Genomic DNA, 22,046 nt, shown 5'->3' with positions numbered 1-22,046 from the left:
GGGACTTTTTCAGTATGCCTGATATCAACACGCAGTGACACAGGTGAGAAGCAGGCACATCTGTAGCTCAGTTAATACAGGTACTCTGCTAAAATAATTAAATTAAATGCAAGTAAAATTATTAGAAATGGTGCGTCGTTTTTTTTTAGTGCTCTCTTTTTTTTTTTTTTTTGCACTTTATTATTATGCAGTGGTACATTGACATAATAACTGATGTATGTCGAAATGAAATCGTAAGTCCCTCCCCTCGAAATCCAAACACAATTGGTCAAAAGAGACGTATTTTACAACCAAGTGTAAACGCCAAGAACACATCTTCACACCAGGTGTAAACAGGGCCAACAGCCCTCAGTGAAGTCCAAACCCTGTCAATCAAACTGAAAATATTTCTGTGACCGCCTCTCTCTTTCACAGCAGAAGAAAAGAGGGATGGGTTAAAGAAAGAATGAAGCTAGAAAGAAAGAACAAGCCCCCATAGTGGAAAGGAAATGATTAAAAACATAAGAGCTTGAGGTGGAAACAATGGTATATGAGGGACAAACACACACACACTGTGTGCTGTGACAGAAGGTAAGGATATTTGATCTGATAAAGACTGAAACATTAGTGTGTTGTACTGAGGCTAATCTCAGTCAGTCTACTGACCAGATTACACCAAAAGACCCTCTCACACACACACACCGTCATTAGGTAAGTGTATGTGTGTGTGAATGTTTTAATGGCTGATCATTACAGCTAAAGTATGTTCTAACACCCAATGGACTTCCCAAAGGAATAGTGCATGGGTCATATGTTAGTTATGGTCCGTATTATATTGTACAGTCTGTAATAATGCTATGACAGATGTTCAGTATGGTTGTGTGTTTGTAAAGGATGTGTGTTTTATAAAACAGTAAAGGGTTGGGTGGAGTTCACACATCTCAAAATATTTCACAACCCCCTGACACTGTGTGTGCTCCTTAGGACGGAGCAGATGGCTGTTTCTGGCCCAGGAAGGAGAGCCCAGACCTGGGCAGAGAGTCCTGGCACAAGCCTGTTCCAGCACCAGAGCTGTTCACTAAACTGATACATAGTGATTGTGAGACACCCAGAGAGACTTTATCAGCTGCTGCCCACTGAAGAGGAGACGAGATCCAGAGAGTAATGCACACACACAAACATCAAACTCACCCCTCAGGGTATAGAGACAAATCCAAATTGCTGTAATGCACTTTCAATTGAAGTCTATGGGGCATTAGTGAAAGTTTTATCCTTTTTGAAATATAAAGTTTTATATTTTATCCCCAAAGAATGGCTAGGATACTCACGTTAAACCAGGCTTCACTCAAAGTGCAGAATGCGCGATGAATATCATTAAATTAGCTTCTGTGACCCAAATTTAACTCTGGCGGCCATCAAAAAATGTTCAACGAAGAAAAAACCGTGACTGTCAAAGTGATGGAAAGAATTGAATTGTTCATCAATGTTTTTAAAATTCGCTAAAAGATGGAGAATTTTCAGTTACCGCCTCCGATATAATATGCAAGTAGCGTTTTCCATTTTGCACGTGTAACTTTGATCAGATCACTAGTATCTGATCACAGTGGAAATGCATTTGACTGCAAGATGTAAATACAATCCAGCTAAAGAATATCCAGATACTATCCGGATATTAAACACATTAATGCAAGGTGTAAATGGGGCCATAGATATCTTATAAAGAGTCACTTTTATCCAGTCTCAGGTGTGACCATGGAAACAGGGGCCTTGGCAATCACCTCCATAGCCCATCCATTGCTGTGGCAATGCCCAGAGGGAATACTACGGCCTCTCTCTATCTTACTTACAGTCACCAGACACACACTCTCAACACTACTAACTGGTTTTCATTCCACCCCCTCGAGGCCCAGGGGATGCCAGGGGCCCCAGAGTGATAAACTACCTGCTACGTGATTCAAATCAACACAAAAACTCACAGACATTCACAACAACCCACATGGTTGCCAAAATCTAAAGCAACAAAACAGATGTGAAGTGTTTAAGACTGTCACATAAAGGTAAAGCCATCTGTCTGTTGAGTCAGTGACAGTCCGTGATTTAATCAGAGAATCAGACGCAAAGAGTCAATCAGGAAATCAGTAATTCATCCAGAGTCATTCTGAGTTCTTCAGTCAGTTTGTCAGCGAGTCACTGAATCCGAAACGCGAATTAATCTGTCAGTGTGGATCAGTGTCTCACCTCCAGTAGACGAGGACAGCCAGCAGCAGAATGAGGCAGAGGAAGGTTAGCGCCGACACCACTACCAGAGGAATAATCCACTCCATCCTGCCTGATCCAGGCATCGGGTACATGCTGGAGACTATGGTGCGCTCTGAAACACACACGCACACATACAAGTCACTATTACACAAAACACACAGTAGACCACATTTCAGAACTTGTTTAGCTGCTACCAAGACAGCATATTTGGACATCATAGTACATTTGAACATTCTATTGTGCCAATACAAACGTACACATCTGTGGTCGATTGATATTAACTTTTTATTTTTATTATTATTATTTTTTTTATAAACACTGCTACATAGAAATCTGTTTGACCCATAAAATGTCAAAATGTATTGCATTTCATGTAACATCATTAAAGGTGATGAGTGACATTTCTGTGCCACTAGGATCAGGGTTGGGAGGGTTACATTTAAAATGTATTCCACTACAAATTACAGAATACCTGCTGAAAAATGTCATTTGTAACGTATTCCATTAGATTTCTCAAGGTCTAAATTCTTTGTGTTACTTCTATAGCACTGGAGGATTTTTTTTTTACTTGTTTTGACTGTAAATTAGTTAATAACATGTTAAAAAATCTGCAAGCAAAGACTCTGACTATCACCCCTGGAATTGTGAGTTCGAATCCAGTGAGTGCTGAGTGACTCCAGCCAGGCTTCCAAAGTAACCAATTGGCCCGGTTGCTAGTGAGTTGAGTCACGTGGGTTACCTTCCTCATGGTCGCTATAAGGTGGTTATCGCTCTCGTTGGGGTGCATGGTATGTTGTGCGTGGATGCCGCAGTAAATAGTGTGGGCCTCCACACGCACTAGGTCTCCACGGTAACGCGCTCAGCAAGCCAGGTGACAAGATGCGCGGGCTGACTGTCTCAGAAGCAGAGACAACTGAGATTCGTCCTCCACCACCAGGACTGAGGCGAGTCACTGCGCCACCACAAGGAATCAGAGCACATTGGGAATTGAGCATGCCAAATTGGGGAGAAAAGGGGATAAAAAAAATATATATATCTGAAAAAAGCTCAATATCTTATGCAGTTTTGCTTCTAAAAATGATAAAGCAAATGTATTTTGCTTTAAGGATTTTCAGAATTTTTTTACAGAAAAAAAAGGTGGGGGGTTTGAGTGGAACTGCTGTGCGTTGAACAAGCACTACACGGAGGCTTTTAACGGTTGCACACTGTCACCATGTCAACAACTGCGTCTCCAGCTGAAAGTTTTTAAACACGCTCCTCTCGCGAACATGGATAGGGGAAAATGGGGTGGCGGAGGCCACGAGCTGGGCCCCATGGGAGTTGTGGGCCCTTGGGCTTCAGCCCGAATAAGCCCGCGCGTTAATGTGCCCCTGCTTCTTCTGGTTGAATCAATTATATGGATAAATGTTTTCCAACTGAATAGACTAAATACTACATGAAACAAATAACATAAAATGCAAAGTAATCTCTTCGGTAATCAAAACACTTTTTGAATGTAACTGTATTCTGATTATCAACGATTTGAAATTGTAACTGTAGTGGAATATAGTTAGTTAGGCCTACTAATATTTTTTATTTTAAAGGAATATTCCGGGTTCAATAAAAGTTAAGCTCAATCGACAGCATTTGTGGCATAATGTTGACTATCACAAAAAAAAAAAAAACATTTCAACTCATCCCTCCTTTTCTTTAAAAATCAAATCAAAATTGAGGTTACAGTGAGGCACATACATTGGAAGTGAATGAGGCCAATATTTGGAGGGTTTAAAGGCAGAAATGTGAAGCTTATAATTTTATAAAAGCACTTACATTCTTCTGTTAAAATCCATGTATTATTTGAGCTGTAAAGTTCAACAAAGTTTGTAAAGCTACAATCATTGTAGGGTTTTAGTGTTTGCTGACATTACATTGTCATGGCAACAAAGTTGTAAAATTGTCTTAAACGTTACACAGAAAAGGTTGTAAGTGATTTTATCATACTAAAAATCTTATTTACAAGCATATTGTTTACATCTTGTGGCTGTACTTTTGAAAAAGTGAGTATTTGAACAATTATTAAAGTAAAGGAGGGGCAAGTCAAAATTAATTTTTGTGGTAATTAATATTATGCCACAAATGCTGTTGATTGAATTTAACTTGTATTGAACCCGGAATATTCCTATAAATACTGTTCATAATCCCGCTACATGTATTCCATTACCTCCCGACCATGGCATCACCAAATGATATTGCAAAAATCACATCACATTTACTTATATTTACGAATAATAGCAACAACAAAAACAACAACAATAATCAAAATAAATCTTTATAATAAATTGTATTATGATAAAATAATAATCAAATTGATAATTTATAACAAATTAATTACATAAGATTAAATTGCACAAAAATTTTAGAAAATGAAATAAACATTTATTTAACACAACAATTATTAAAATTCATTGAATCCAAACCAACCCAGCCCTAAACTGAACCCTAAACCTTTCCCTATCCCTAAAAGCTGATTAGTAGATTGGAATGGTGTTCCTGGACTAACAAGGATGTCCTACTTGACAAAATCATAATCATAATATTGGTCTACACACACACATATACTTTAAACACATTCACTGACATACCGGTGGCTCAAACTGAAGAGTCAATCTGGCAGTGAAAACCACAGATTTAGTCCCCATTTGTAAAGAACAGAGAGATCTGAAAGGCTGCAACACCCCCCCGGTGGTTCGGGAAAGCATGCTGCTAACTAATCTATGCTGCTATCCTAACATGCTGCTTCCTCCACACCTCCACACTCTCTGCCTCACTAGAGTTACAAACAGACTTAAAGTCACGTGAGGAAAAGCAGTCAAAAATGTGCTCCAACTCTGGACCTGGAAGTCACACACACGCACAACCTCATTGGATGAACATAACTCCAGTGTCACAGAGCTAAATATGGAGTTTTCTCTTTTTCTTGTTTTTTTCCCAACTCCCTGCAGCTGAAAATGTTTTATGCTCTCATCCTCTCTGGACCGGAAAAGTAGGCCAACCATCCACCACAGAAACAAGTAAAGGGGATGGAAGGATTGGGAGAGAGGAGAGCAAGGTAGACGGAGAGACAAAGGGAGGGCTAAGGAATAAAGGAAGATGGGAAATCAAGGACAAAGAAATAAGAGAAAAGGGAGATGAAGCCATCAGATCACAGGGGACTCACAGATGGGGACACAAAACACAAAAACTTAATGTTTGGTGAGAACAAGTAGGTCTTCAGTTTTTACAATTTCAGAAGAAAATGTGAGTAGTGCTTGCCCGTGCAAAACTTGCCCTCCACATTGAAAGTTTTGGTCTCTAACCTGTGTGTATCGAGAAAGGCGGCAAGTGGCCATGGTCTTCTCTGTTGGGTTTGCTGGTCGGAGCCGTGCTTTCTGGGGGATTTAGTGCTAACGTCATGTTGTCATCACCCTCTGGCTCTCTGGTAGGTGACACCTTTGTACTCTCTTCCCCCACTCTCTGTGTGTTATTCTCCACGTTCTCCTCCGAGACACTTGATGGCGCTGTGCTGTTTTCTGCCTTCCTTCTCCCTCCTTTCTCTTTAGCTGTCGAATCTGGCGCTTCTGTGGGCGGATCTTTCATTACAGAGTTGTTCACCTGCTTTTCAACGTCATCTGGAATGCTGCTGTCTTTATTTTCCGCACCTTTCTCCTCCTCCTCTTCATCATCTCCATTCTTCTCCCCATCTTCATCCTCACCCTTCCCTCCTTTCTCTCCTCCATTACCGGATCCCTCGCTCTCAGAGGCTGTGGTGGTGTCCGCATCAGAGGCTGGAGAGGAAGTTGGCTCGGTGGTTGTCACCACGGCTTTGGCCGGGGTCTGGTGGTTGGAGGCTGGAGTTGGAGTAGAGGGTGGAGGTCTGGTGGGCCAGACAGAGCTGGGGAAAGAGGATATGACACCTCCACTGAAGCCCAACCCAGCCAGGAGGGTGCTGGTAACAACGGAAGCCACGGTGGCTTGGCTGCCACTGGAAGAGGGGCCAATCCCGGTTGCCATTGAAACGAAGGAGAAGGGAAGGCCAGATGAAGTCCAGGTGGATGAGCCGGAGCTGATCGGGGCCATATCTGCTGAGGATGCTGGGGAGACTGTTGGCTAAAGGCAGACAGATAGAGAGACAAAACTCAGTCCTTCAATGTTTCTAACTCTTTATTAATATTTGCACTGAATGCAATGGTCAAAATTTCGAGAAGGATATAGCTGCAGGCAGAGCTCCAAGAAGGGGCGGGAGCTTCAAACCACCAGCAAAGATATAGGGAGCCTCTAACATAACCCTTTCTCTAACCCCAACCGTGTGTGGAAGTGACACCCCTTTTGGAATTGGCACAACCCCCTTTTGGAGTAACTCCGCCCTCTTTTTGAGATTCTGCCTCCATTTGGAGATCTCTAGCCTGCAGCTATACCTACTTGAAAATTTGTGCAAATCATGTGAGCAGGATAGGTCTGCTACCTGACCACAGCAAAAACCCAACAAAGTATCAGCTTTTGGGCTCAACTGTTTTTCCTGTATGACTTCGGGTTTGCGTTGGGTTCGGGTTTTATTTAACTGAAAAATTAAAGGATGTAAAGTGTCTAGTGTCTGAGACCACTAAAGAAATGCTTCTATTTTGTATTTTTCTATGGAGTACATGGTTATGGCCAATGTCACAAAATTGCTTACTTGATTAGTGACCTAGAAATAGTGTAGAATTCTTATGCATTGTATGTCATAATTTTGCTTTGTTTTTAATTTGTCAAAAATCCTAAAGCTTAAACAATAAATCTAAAGGAATATTCCGGGTTTCATAGAAGTTAAGCTCAATCGACAGCAGTTGTGGCATAATATTGATTACCACAAACATTAATTTTAACTTGCCCCTCCTTTTCTTTAAAAAAAGTACAAATCTGGGTTCCAGTGAGGCACTTACGATGGAAGTGAATGGGGCCCATTCGTAAACGTAAAAATACTCACTGTTTCAAAAGTATATAGCCGCAAGAGATAAACAATGTGTGTTAACATGATTTTAGGTTGATCAAATTGCTTACTAACCTTTTCTGTGTAAAGTTATAGCCAATTTTACAACTTCGTTGCCATGACGATGTAATGTCATCAAACCATTAAACCCTAAAATGACTGTAAAAATGACAATTTAAACAACTTTACAGCTCAAATAATACATGATTTTTAACCAAAGAATTAATGTAAATGCTTTTAAGCTTAATTTCTGCCTTTAAATCCTCCAAAAATTGGTCCCATTCACTTCCATTGTAAAAGCCTCACTGGAACCTCGATTTTGGCTTTTTTTTTTTAAAGAAAATATTTTTGTCGATTGAGCTTAACTTGTATTGAACCTGGAATATTCCTTTAAACAAAATCCTAAAACTGTGGTCTCAATGTACCGTATGTTTAAATTTTAACACATTTTTAATGGTGTTTTGCACCAACACAGACACCGCAATTTTTCTATAGAGCTTTTCAGCTTGTAGTCCAAAAACCCGGAAGAGAATTTGCCATGGGTTCCCTCTGGAGTTTCCTATGGGTTTTTATTATGGGTTTTTATTATGGGTTTTTTGAACTTATGTGTAAAATAAACTCTGTGGTAAACATTACTTGACGATACATGGATGTTTAGTTCTACAACATAAATTACACACAGTCATATCTCAAACGTCAAAATGCACGCAAAATTCATTTGTTGTCACGGCATGACTGTGTGTAATTTACGTTGTAGAACAAATCGTCCACGTATTGTCAAGTAAAGTTTCAAGTTCAAAAACCGCATTATAAAAAACCATAGGAAAATCTGGAGGGAACCCATGGCGAATAAGACTTCGGGTTTGCCTACAAATTGATGTCGCGTCAGAACAGCTCTACGGCATGTGACTGTCTGTGAATTTGTGTTTATTCACCCAGAGAAATAAAAAGTCTTGCTGAATACTATGCAGTGCACAAAAAATTGTAAATGAAATGCAATGATAAACATTTCAATCAGCATTTTCATCATAAAATTTTGTGTAAAAATACCGTAACTTTTGGCAGTTTGATCAAAAAATTATAATGTTAAAAATCACAGCTGTAATTTCTTCTGGTTCATTCATCACACTGAAAATTCAATTGTGTGATACAGTATTCAGTACAGTGTGCTCTGTTGTGTATACTGCACATTTTGGAAAAAGAAGCAGATCATCTCAATATTCTATGCACACAGAACTGTACTTAAACACTACTGTAGAAATAGTTAGATTAGTTTAAAAGCGTGTAACTATCTGTCTGTTCAATCAACAGCAGACTGGAGGACTATGTGGGAAGGCTGTTTGAAAACAGGTTTATTTTTGTTGCACTTTATTTTACAGTACGTGTACTTTCAGTATACTTACAGTGTACTTATCCCAGAAAGTACTGAGTAATATCAGGTAACTACATGTACTTAATATGGGTTAAGGTTAGGGTTAGGTTTAGGGTTAGTACCTAGTAATTACTATAGTATGCAAATATAGTACGTAAATGTAGAACAGTACTGTAAAACTCTGTTTGGTGGAACAGAATTACACACTTCCTCTTTAAGGCTTTAATTAATGCCTATGCAGACCTCTAAAGCAAAGAGGTGCTGCCACCTGATGGACTGATGTAAACTTACCATCCCAGTTTTCACGATTCTTGTCCCCTCAAATATTCTGGTGGTGTTAGCTAACAGAGGATACAAATGGGAGGGAAAAAATGTGAATAAACAATTTGGAAACACTAACTAAAAATAGCATTTATATGAGGCCACAGTATGTTTGTGTGTGTGTGTGTGTGTGTATATATGGTACCTCTGAAGAGCATGCTCTGGCTAAAGTCACTGCGTTTGTCATTCAAACACACTGCTTGGACACGGAACAGGTACAAAACATCAGTTGACACAGGTGCAATGACAACTTCCTGAAATACACACAAAAACCCAGGATATCACAACTTTCTGTGATAGAGAGTAAGAGCAGAAAAGACGGTCAAAAAGACAGTGCTGTGTTATCTTCTGATGGGCCCAGTCTGCGTTTTCGCCAAAACCTCTAAACACATACACTTACACACTAAAATGCATCTAGTGGTGTGACGTCTTATGAAAGAGGTCTGGAGGATGAAGGTGAACAGCTTGTTCTCCTCTCCTTCTCTGACAGTAACACCTTCTTCTCAAGTCATTAGCATTGAATAAAGACTATATAGTCTCTATCACTCTTTCCCATCACATAACATTCATTTAGCACTTAAAGCACATCTGAGCTGCTCAGCTGGGACACAGAGACTCTCTTATTACATTTACAAATTCTCTCTTTTTAATATATGTTTCTATCTTTTACCTATAAATTAGGCATCACTATCAGGATCTGTTTGAGAAATCCTAATATACTAACTGTATAAGAGATAATGTACTAGAGCCTTTGCTTCGTGTCAGTATCCAGATCACTTGTCAGTTTTTATTTTGTGATAATGACCAGCTGGCTGTACATTATCCTGCTTATTACATGGCTACTTAATAAATAAATAAATGGACATTAAATACTGTTTGGATGTAAAATGATTTTATTATAAAAGCAGAAAGAGACCACGGAGTAACATGAGACATATGAAACTAGCACCAGTCAATTAAACTAAACACTACAGTTTAGTGGTCATTGTTAAAAAAATGCATAATTCTGAGATTGACCAATCATAATCAAGTATTCTAAAGAGCCATGTAATAATAATCATTAAACTTACAACAATTTAAGCACTGTTAAAAATCAGACCAGTCATTCTTGTGTAAGTTATAGCTAGGCCCATACTGAATGTATGCTTATTTTTTACATTTTCTGCACTGATTTTAGGGGAAAATCTTTGTTGAAACCATCAAATGCCATACAGATGTTGTTCCTTTAAGACTTTTCAAGGAAGTTATTGGGACCTTAGGCCCTACTTTGTTGTCTGTAGTAAATAGCTCGCTTGTGTCTGGATGTGTCCCAGAGTTGACGATTGCTATAGTTCAACCACTTCTGAGGAAGCCCTCGTTAGATCCTTCGGTTGCTATTAACTATAGACCAATCTCTAAATTACCTTTGATATAAAAAATAATAGAGAAAGCAGTAGCAAAGCCACTACTGGAGGTAATGAAGAATAATAATATTTTTGAGAAAATTCAGTCAAGTTTTAGAGAAAACCACAGTACAGAAACTGCCCTTCTTAGGGTGACCAATGACTTATTGATGGCAGAGGACACTGCAGAGTGCTCCATTTTAGTGTTGCTTGATTTAACTGCAGTGTTTGACATAGTTGTTCATTCAGAGGGATGGAAATGTCTGGGGTGGCTTTAGATTGGTTTGTTTCCTATTTGTCTTGTCTGTTGGAGATGTCCTCCTCTTCAACAATAAATTGTGGTGTTCCGCAAGGATCCCTTTAAGGGCCAATTTAGTTTTCTTTATATATTTTACCTCTTGGTTCTGTAAATCGAAAATACAACATAAACTGTCATTGCTATGCAGATGACCTACAGTTATGTTTGTCGTTGAATCCCAATTATCTAACTAATTTAAATGTTCTTCAAGCATGTACAGCAGATAGAAAAAATTGCATTGAATGCAATTTTCTGCAGTTGAATACTGATAAAACAGAGGTTGTTATAATTGGTCATGGTTTAAAAAAAAGTCAGATTGAGTCAGCACCTAATCAGGTGGTCCCGAATATTAATTGAATATCACGTCAGGAAGTTAGTTCAGTCTTGTTTTTATCAGTTAAGGAACATTTCCAAGGTGAGACAGGTTTTGAGTTTCATGTATACAGAGAAGCTTATTCATGCTTTTATTTTGTCTCGCCTAGATAACTGTAATGCCCGGTTTTCAACTTTAAATCAACGCACTATAGCATGGCTACAAACAGTGCAAAATGCTGCCGCTAGACTTTTGACACAAGTTAGGTCTTTTAATCATATTACACCAGTTTTAGCTTCTTTCATTCATTTTAGGGTTGATTTTAAGATTTTATTAATTACGAAGCATTACATGGTTTGGCACCAGATTATTTAGCATAACTTTTAAGACCTTACGAAATCGTTAAACCTCTTAGATCTTATTGCCTTGAAAGTTTGGCAGTTTAATTTTGTATCCAGATAGAAAACTAAAGGTGATAGAGCTTTTGTAGTGAAGGCCCAAAGATTATGGAACAGCCCGCCCTTGGATATTAGGTCTGCTGAATCTGTGTCTGTTTTTAAGTCTCGTTTAAAACTCATTTGAATAAACGTCCTTTTACTACTTTTTGAATTTTGTTTTAAGCTTCTGTTTTGTTTTTATCTGTGCTTTGATTTTATTTTTTGTGAAGCACTTTGTGCTAAATTGATAAAAAGTCCTACATAAATATAGTTATTATTATTAACAGCTTTTCCTCCACCAGTGCTTGTTCATATCTCACGATGGTCCCTTTCTGAACCACACGCAAGAAGCCTCACTGCCTCCGAAAGAAATTAAGATTCAATACAATTCTAAGTGTATGAGCAATAGCCATAATCATAACTCACTCCCTCTCCTCAGGGTCCGCTGAACGGTACCGCGGGCTCGAGGCATTTGTAAATCTTCCGTTAAGTAAATGGTGTCAGTTACTCTCCATGGCAACACCTTTCTGATTTATGGAGTTCAGCTTTATTTCATTTAAATATTACTCTAAAGTATTATTATTATTTCTTTTTTTTTCTTTTTTTTTAAATGTAAGGAAGTAAAAAGTTCTCTAGTAGTTTCTCTATTGATTTGGGAGGCACTTCCTTTAAAAATCAAGTCGGCCCATAAAGTGACCCAGATTGCAGCATCTTGAGAGGGGACATAAAAATTTAAATGAAGAACTTAAAAGAAAATGAAGGTGGGAATGGGATGGCTCTGATAATGTTTCTTGGTGGGATGCTATTATAATAAAAATGATGTACAGGAATGGTTGGGAAAGAAATTAACAAAACTGACTTTGTTTCTGTCTATTCTCTTGTCTTGTAACCCCCTATGAAATCAGAAATCTCAACCCGTTATAAATTTCAAACCCCGCAGTTGGTGGTCGATTGAAATTCAAGAGGAAAGAGAATAAAATATATCTCCACCTTTTAAACAGTTTTAGTGTTTTTTTTAGTGCATTAATAATTGCAAACGGCGGGCTCCAAGGTCAGAATATACCGCTGCGCCCCCCTGCTGACGACCTAAAATACAGTCTTTACTCACAGTCACACTCACTATGCTTCTATAAACATGGATCTGTAGAACTTAGCAGAGGAGAGATTACAGGATATTATCGATGAGCTGTGAAGTTTACAGATGTAATATCAACATCCTTCCATTCCAGACTTTAAGAGGCAGCATGTCTTTCAAGAACTGCTACAAACCTGCAGTCAACCCAAGCACCCAAAATGTTTATTTATTTATTCCTCCTATCCCATCTTAATATACAGAGACAATGATAAGTAAAACATTTTGTAGTTTTATATCCCCCAAAATTGTAAACACCGTAGCTCTGTGGTCCTTTAAAAACTTTGCTCCGTTTTTGTTTGAGCATTCTGGCCAGCCTGACTTTGACTCAACCTTTGGCATGAGTATGGAGTGGGACTCCCTTTTTGTCCAACCAATGGCAAATGGAGAATGTTCGAGAAAACCTGCTTGTAAACAATAATTATTTTTGAAATTTCATTTAGTTATGCTAGTGGCACAGAAATTGCACACTTCAGCTTTAAAGACAAATGAAAAATGCCCCTATTTACTTTGTTAGCAAATGTTTATGGCCTTATTTTGCACAATTCACCAGTGCATATTATTCTTAAGAAAAACTATATGTGTTTTAAACACATACCTCAGGTCTTTAGAGACCCGGGACCTCATTTCACCCCCTGTGCCCACACCTTTTTAGTATTCCTCATTCTATCTCTTATAAATAGTGTACCACAATAAATAAATAAATAAATAAATATATAAATAAATTATAATGGTTTAAGTACCAAAAGTACTTAAAATGGTGTTTTTTTTTGTTGTTTGTTTTTTGCACTTCCATAAGTTATATTGTTTATGATTATTTCATATCTATATAAGTTTCCTATCACAGGATATCTATCTCTTTGTTTATTACAAGAGAAATTAGTACTATATACACAAAAATGACTCCTATTTCACATTGATTTTCTGTTCAACAATGGTGAATTATCAGTATTCCACATGCGTGTACACATACATAAAATACATGCTATTTCTTCCTCAAGGTGGCACTGTTGTTACACTTTTTGACTTGATTTACATTTGACATTGCTGTTTGATTAAGAAACAACACTGAAGTAAACTATAGCAAGTGTAACACATGAACAATATGATATGACTATTGTCATTTGGGTGTACTATTGAAATGATGTAAGTTGTACATCTATTTAGACTCAATAAGAGCCTGAGAAAATACTTATGTGTAGCCTATGTGTATGTGTTATGTGTAGCTCAATATGTGTTTGGCAGCCTGTTGCGTATCATGAAATTTCAGTGTTAAAGTAATGAACCCTGTACTAGATTTGTTCTGATTTGCTGCATTTTCTCTTCGATATATGAAAAATAAATCATCAAAATATATAAAAATATATTTTATTTTATTATTATCTAATTGTCTTGAAAATATTTTGAAAATTGTACACCATCTGGTCATATTGTAGATCCATTTTTGATAGATATACAGTACATGCCGTTGGTCTCTAAAGACCTGAACAGGTAAGAGTGTTTGGTGAAATTCCCATGCATTTAAGGGTTAATAATCTTTAGCTAATAATAATCTAATCAAAATGTAACAAATTTCTCTGCCTTTAAAACGATTTTTCTTCTCTGCTGTACTGAAGTAATGGAGGCCGTAGGGGAGGGGAAGAGGTAACCAATATATCTTAGTCCTCTTATCACAATCCAATCAAATCCAAATGTATAAAATGAAGTCCTGCGCTACATTATTTCCCACTGAATGAACCCTGTTCACAAATCCAGGTTTGGAATTCGGAAGTAAAACGATAGCAGGGTAAAATGGTATAGGAGTGAATGGGTGACCGCAGCTAAATACAATTTTTGCTTGCCTGTTTGCTCCAACATCAAAAGAAAAAAAAACGCTATTACAGCTTTCCAAGAGAAGAAGAAATAAAGAGCGGTGGATTACAGCAGTCAGAAAAAAGAAAGAGGTCAAATGTTCTGTTACTCCCTTAGCAACTATATTAGAAACCTCATCGCAGCTGTATTAACTCGTTATTTTTTTTATTAATTCCAGATTAATATACCACAAAGTATAATGTTATACATTTACATTAAATAAATATAAAAATTGCAAATATAAAAAAGGTTTGCTATATTTACTCTGCTAAATAAGGAAGAATTGGGTCATCACAGTCAGTGAAAAGGGTCCATATTCAGAAATGCTTCACATTATTATCGTGCGACCCCGAGTCCACATGCGTGGACGTTGAACTTTGATTTTGCTATAGGCAATGCATCATTTAAATGAATAAAAAACGACTGAATACTGTTCACAAAAGTCTAGACTGTCATATAAAGGGTTAACTTCTGCCGCACCGAGCCATGTGACACAACAGCATGCCGTTGATTTCCATGAAGCGCTCCTGCAGATGCAGCACCAACAAAAGTGCCTCTGGTAAGAAATCTCTTTATGTCTTTTAACTGAAACCTGTTTGGTTGTAAAGAGGACAGTCTCTAGTTTCATTTGATATGCTGCTTTAAAAAAATCAGTTAATTTTTCGCGTGTCAGCGCCCTGATAAACATAGGTGGAAATTGTTAGTTATTTTGAATAACTTTCATCATTAACACATCATTTTGCTTCATTTTAATATACATTTTGTTATATTTTGTTTTGTTAACTCTGCAATACGATTCTATTCATTGACACAAGTTGCAATGCATTCCTATATATTTACTGTGTAAACAGGTTCATTCAAAAGATGAAAAAATTGGCTTTCAGAGGCTTTATATGGACTTAGGATGAAAATAAGGTGAATTTCAAACTGTTCTGAGACCAGTGAAGACAGACAGCACACTGGAGGTTAAGTCATTCACTAAATAGGGAGCAAGGGAGCATCCTATAGCTTTCTATGCAGATAAGTGCATTTAATCCTAAAATCTGACCAAAAGTTCAGTTTCAGGCTGCAGATGATGTTTGGACCACTCAACATGTTTGGCAGACATGGGACAATGATAATCAGTACATAGATTCAGAATTTTATAATGCAACATTTTATTTTAACATGGTTGGCAGTGATTGGACATTACTTTGAATAATAATAATTTATTCTGCTTTACAGAAAATCAGCTGTAATGTCTGTAACGTCTCAAAAACATGAATAACCAACACTACTGGAAACATAATAAAAAAATTACTATAGCTTAGTGTTATTTAAAATTTCACAACGTAGTCTCACTGTCCACATATGTGGACATAATTTTTAGGAAAACTATTTGCTTGTTTATTAGGTGCTAATTGTTACAAAAAAGGGAAATGGAAAACGCACACAGCAGTCACGCAGGGGTCTCAGGAGGTTATGGTAGTTAAACATGTTGTGAATGCTATTTATATATTTTACAGATATCTTTTGTTGGGATCATAATATTGTGAGATTTTGTGGTATGGCTGACCATGCTCCTCACCAGTTTCTGATCGCTCCTTTTGACGTATGTCTCCTCGTATGACTCATCGTTTTTGGTCCAGCTGTAGGAAACAAGGTAGCTGATGATGGGAGGATCATAGGTAGTCTCCGGACGAGACCATCGCACCACTAGAGCTGTCTTATTTATGTGCTGGACGTTCATGTTGATCGGAGCACTGCTGCATGCTACATAAAAGAGAGAGAGAGAGAATGAAAATGCATGTTTTCTTCTTTGCCACCAATGTAACCTTGAGCTCCATTGGTGCCCTTAGAACCTACAACCACTAGATGGCTCTATTAGATTACAGAATACATCTATTTCGCTTTCACATGTCCTGAATTGTGTCATGCCCTCTATAAACACCAGCAGCATCTAAGTTGCTGTTAATCTCCCCAGCAGAAGGTGTTTAATCACTGAGCGTGCCACAGTTTTTGGCGGCTGACAGCGTGTGTAGGAGTGAGCTTCTATTCACAGAGAAATCAGACAGAAAAAGCCCTACATTTCCTTTCGTTTTGGTCCTAAAATGCACAAAAACATTTGCAACTGAGACACACACACACCCACACACACAAACGCTCCCTCCCACAACCACAGGGGAGCCATTACATCCAAAACAATGCTAATTAAACTGATTCCACAATCACTCCTCTAGCTGAAGCCTCTATTAGCTCTAATCATGAGAGAAGTAATAGTGACTACAGCCGTAATCATACTGCATGAAATATACAGTAATGCCTGCCCTGACGTTCATGCACAAGACATGCATTTTTGATAATAGCAACACAAGCATGGCAGTTACCTATCAGATTGAGAGCTTGTTCTTTAGGTAAGATCTCACTTTTATTTAGACAGTCTGCTCTGGTTTGAGTTTGGAAGTTTGAAAATATTTTGTTCACAACCTAATGAAGAGGCCGTGTCCAAATGTGCATTCTATGCGTCCTAAATAGTATAAAATGATTAGAATCAGGGCGTCCCCAGAGTACTTTGAAAATAGTATGCCAGAGGTGTCCAGGTGGTATACTATTTCTGGTAGATTTTTAAAGTCTGCATCTGTGCAACTAATATTAACTACAACCCTATGCGCAACTGAAATAAAATGTATCAACATAATACAAAACGTACAGAACAAGTGGGTTTGTGGTATTAAGCTGCAACTTTATGCCATGGTAGTGCATCCCAATACTCCTACACTGTCATACTACATACTCAGAAGTATGTTCTTCCTCAATACCAGCCAATTATACAATTCTCATAGTATAAGTGACCCTTAACCATGAACACAGATAAGAACCACTTCCTCTTACCTCTTTTGTCTCATTCCTGGGTTGATGGTTTAAAGCTTTTCAGTAAGCAAATCGCTATCCCTACCATTTGCATGTTTTTTATTAATTTTTTGGGCAAATTTGATTACTCTTTCAGCAACCAATAAGAGTAAAGTACTATCAACTATGGTTACAAATATTACTAGATTCAAATCTGTAGAATTCCACAGTCTTTTCCAAAAATCAGTGCAGAAAATGGGCCTGACTTATTCTTCAGTAATATATATCACAACCCATCCCATATTTTTCTCTCTCCCACAGAGAAACTCAGTCGCACAGGCCATTGCGGGAGAGTGTAGGTCTCTTATGAGATGCACAGAAAAGCAAAAAAAGGCCATCTTTGGCCCTGCAGCTCTTTGACCATGGAGAGTGAGATTAATGGAGGGATATTGCAGGAAAGGAGAGAAGGTGAGAGCAGAAGTCAAATTAGATAGAGTGAAAGTGCGAACACTCCGTTAACCTTGAGCGGCCATTTCGAATAGGCTGCCACATATGACCAGTTTAACTAAAAGTGTGCTAATGTGTTAGCGGAAGCCACATGAACATGGATCTAAAAATGTCTTCTCTACCTTGAAATATTTAATGCATTAAAGGAATAGTTCATTCAAAAACTGGATGGCTGACTTTCTTCTGTGGAACACAACACTGGAATTTTTGAAGAATATCCTGACTACTCTTTTCTGTATAATGAAAGGGATAGTTCACCAAAAATGAAAATTCTCTCATAATTTACTCACCCTCATGCCATCCCCAGATGTGTATGACTTTCTGTCTACTTCTGAACAAAAACAAAGATTTTCAGAAGGATATCTCAGCTCTGTAGGTCCATACAAAAAACAAAAGCACATAACAGCAACATAAAAGTAATCCATATGACTCCAGTGTTTAAGTCCATGTCTTCAGAAGCGATATGATAAGTGTGGGTGAGAAACAAATAAATATTTAAGTCCTTTTTTTTTTTTTACTATAAATCTCCCCTTTCACTTTCACATTCTTCTTCTTTTGTTTTTGGTGATTCACATTCTTTGTGCATATCACCATCAACAGGGCGGGGACGAGAATTTATAGTAAAAAAAGGACTTAAAGGTGCTGTAAGTGATTTTTTCATGGAAAGGTATGCAAAAACCTTTACTACTCGAAAGATATTAATGAAATAATTGTCCTGAGATATCTCACCGGTCTCTGTGACAGCTCTAGACTCTGTAAACAGGAAACAAAAATTTGCTTTCTGCCTGTCAATCATTTTGCTCTGTCTATCTTAATAAAGCTATTTTGGTATCTTTGGAGTGCGGCATTTTGGAAAAAGTGGGCATGGCTAATCCAATGGCTCAGCTTGTGGAAATTCTTCAATGGTTAAAATCGCTTACAGCACCTTTAAAGATTTTAGCCGTTCTACTTCCAGGAGACTGAGACACTGAATTAGCCACAACCCCTCTTTCCAAAACCCTGCACTCCAAAGATACCAAATGAGCTTTAATGAGGCCGACATCATCCAGATACGGTTGTTAAAAACAACAGCAGCAAAATAGCACCCTCAACTGACAACTGTTATGAGCAACATGCCATAAAAATGGCAGTAAGCCTCAATAATTTGCCGAATCTACAATACAATGAGAACGCACAAAGTGATTGACAGGTCGAAAGCGTCAGAGACTGCGGACCGCGGACACATTTTGGTTTGCTGTTTACAGAGTCCAGAGCTGTCACAGAGACTGCTGAGATATCTCACGACACTTCATTAATATCTTTCAGGGAATTGGAAATTTTTTTGCATACCTTTCCATGAAAAAGAAAATTGCTTACAGCACCTTTAAATATTGATCTGTTTCTCACCCACACCTATTAAATCACTTCTGAAAATATGGATTTAACCACTGGATATTATGCTGCCTTTATATGCTTTTTGGACCTTCAAAGTTCTGGCCACCATTCACTTACATTATATGGACCTACAGAACTGAGATATTCTTCTAAATATCTTTGTGTTCTGCAGATGAAAGAAAGTCATACACATCTGGGATGGTATGAGGGTGAGTAAATGATGAGAGAATTTTTGGGTGAACTATCCCTTGAAAGTGAATGGGGACTGGGTCTGTCATGCTCCAATATGACAAAACCAATGGTGTTTTTGCATCATTGCCATCAAATACTGTCATTTAGCATTTGTAGTACATTTTAGAGCTTTGATGAAGTGGAAAATCAGGGTATAATGACTTAAATTATGGTCTGTTCGTCACACAATGAATGACTTCAAAAGTCATGAAATTTAGTGAATGGTTTGTATGGATTACTGTTATGATACTTTTCTATGATTTTGGAGATTGTCAGACACAGTCCCCATTTCCTTTTTTTAAATGGAAAAGAATCCATTCTTTTTCTTTCAGGATGTTTTTAAACATTCACCGTTTGTGTTCCAAGCAGGAGAGAAAATCATATAGGTTTGGAACAAAATGAGGGCTTTATTTTGGGGTAAATGTTTCCAAAAATAAGATAAAACATTCAATTCAAACATTTTTCTTTAACTATAAGGATGAACAGGTGGTAAGTGCTGCGTCAGAGTACTGCACTGTATTTTGACTGTTGATCAAACCGGTTCGGCTATTTCACCTACTGCGAGGGAAAGTTCAGCTATCATCCAGCAGCATGTGTTTTGAATTAATCGAAGCTGACAAAAAGTTCAGATTCAGCCTGCAGGCACCATTTATATGCTTCTGTTTTCAGTCTCTATCACACTATTACTCCACCCTTTTCATCCTTTTTTCATTATTCTGTCCTTTCTGTTCCCTTTTTATTCCTTGACAGTGCACAGCATCCACAATCAATTTTGCACGGCTCTGAAATTAACCAGGCAGCGATAAGAGAAGCTTCTAAGCATCTCTCTTCATATTACTTTATTATTTCCAAGCACCCAAATTAATTCTGTTTCTGATTCCGATTGCCCTGGAATTTATGTAGCCATTTATGCTTTCTGGCGCAATTCCAGCGTTCCAAATTACCTGGAGTTATTTGGACTGCCGCTAACGACAATGTTGGCAGAGAGTTGGAGTGAGAGTGAAGAGGTCAGCAGCTGGTTGTAAGAAACCCCTTAGGGAAAGAAAACCCTTAGTGACAGTAGCCTTAAAATTATAACTAAGGGTTAGGGTTTCTTGCAACAGCTCTTGGAGAACTAGGGTAAAGTGATGTTTCTTCTACTATGGCCATTTTTGGCCCTGTGGACTTGTAGAAAATAAACTCCCTTAACCTTGTGCGAACCCATGTCCTCATATGAGGACACTGAATTTTGGCTTCCTTGTACCCTATACATAATTTAAATGCATTTAAACCAACTGTGATCATATCAATAGACTCTAGGCTTTCATTTAAGAGTTAAATGATCAAAGTATGACGTCACAAGACAGCACAAGAGCGCGCCAATTTCAGTGAAATGCTTCTATGTGAGCAGACTAAATAAAAGTGCATTTGGTAAGAAACCTCATTAGGTCTTTACTTTAAAATCTGTTTGTGTCATCTAAAGTGGCAATTTCAAAATTGTAGTGATTTATCATGAACCAGCACACTGTTAATCCCGATGTCCTTGTACGAGGACATTGGGGCTCTATTTAATAAAAACCCAAGACCTGTGGGTGTGGTCACCGTTGGGAATCAATGGCTGCATCAGAAAGCTTGACCATTACTTGTACAATGCTGACCATTACTTTGATTCAGAATTGATAAAGCTAATTTCTGATTTTTTAAATACTATAGCACTGGCTACTACTGGCTATCACTTGTTTGTTTGATAATGCAGAGAAAGAACTTTGGGATTTTGTTGCCAAAGCAGAGAAAAGATTTTAATAAAAAATGTGATACAAAAAGTTGACTTTGACCCACTGTCCTCATATGAGGACATACATTTTTAGGCAAACTATTGTTTTATGAAATTGCTTCATTTGCATGGTTATCGGTACTACTAGTTTCCAATTATAAATTGAAATGGAAAATGCACAAAGCAATCACGTTCCGGTCTCAGGAGGTTAAAACACGCTTTTGCAAACTCTCACTTAATTTAATGTAATTTTTCTACTAACAATATCCATCAGTGGATATACATGTACCCCAGGAGAATTGTCATTTTTGCCATTTTTTTTTTTCAACTTGCCATTTTTCTAAACCAACAAATGTAACTTCCACCAAATCTCACATCACCATTAATTTTGTGGTGAAAATGACAATGTGGAAATGAAATTTGAATCATTTTTGGAATAAAATGGCCAACAACTTTGTCTTTTTATTTATTTTTTTGCATTCTTTGACTAAATGAAATTATGAAATGATGCACAATAAAAATATGTTCACAAGTGATTTTTGTGTTTATTTTCTATTTATTTTACTATTTGTATAGATTATCATAGTTTGAAAGTGTAGTTTTACATGGATTTTCATATTTTAAGATTGAAAGTCTGGGTCTTGGACAAGGGCAAAACAATTTGAAAATTAGCAAAAATAAACAATGAATACATGGTAAAATGTTTAAGCAATACATTTAATGTTACCTTCATATAGCAAAAGAAAAAGTTGAAATATCTGATAGTTTTAATAAAAATAAAGATTTGTTTTTCGGTACGTCAGTTGCTTTGCCTCTCAATGTGAGAGCAGCTACAACAAGAGGCGGGGATTAAAACGGAAAAAATAGTCTCCAATAGCGAGGAAGAACAAAGAGCTAAAGTAAAATAAGTTGTCCTTAACTCTGCTTTTCTCTTCTCTTAGGCCGAATGCTTTCTGTCACAGTCTGGCCTGACTGTGCCTCCCCTGACTGTCTGTCTGTCTCGTCTGAGTGTTTGCTTGTGTTT

At 37.6% G+C, this 22,046-nt stretch overlaps 1 protein-coding gene across 1 annotated transcript in view; it reads right to left on the bottom strand.

The window, feature by feature from the left end:
• Positions 1–22,046, bottom strand: part of ptprga (protein tyrosine phosphatase receptor type Ga) — a 413,560-nt gene that overhangs the window by 46,211 nt on the left and 345,303 nt on the right. The window contains exons 9-13 of the mRNA XM_051672679.1: positions 15,896–16,080; positions 9,061–9,169; positions 8,886–8,935; positions 5,574–6,363; positions 2,218–2,350 (exon numbers count right to left, since the gene is read on the bottom strand). Of these exons, the coding sequence (XP_051528639.1) occupies positions 2,218–2,350; positions 5,574–6,363; positions 8,886–8,935; positions 9,061–9,169; positions 15,896–16,080 (1,267 nt within the window). The remainder of the gene's footprint in view (positions 1–2,217; positions 2,351–5,573; positions 6,364–8,885; positions 8,936–9,060; positions 9,170–15,895; positions 16,081–22,046) is intronic.

The sequence above is a fragment of the Myxocyprinus asiaticus genome, chromosome 35, assembly GCF_019703515.2.
Source record: "Myxocyprinus asiaticus isolate MX2 ecotype Aquarium Trade chromosome 35, UBuf_Myxa_2, whole genome shotgun sequence".
Lineage (NCBI taxonomy): Eukaryota > Metazoa > Chordata > Actinopteri > Cypriniformes > Catostomidae > Myxocyprinus > Myxocyprinus asiaticus.
The sequence above is the reverse complement of the archived record's forward strand: the minus strand, read 5'-3'. Positions and strand labels throughout refer to the sequence as shown.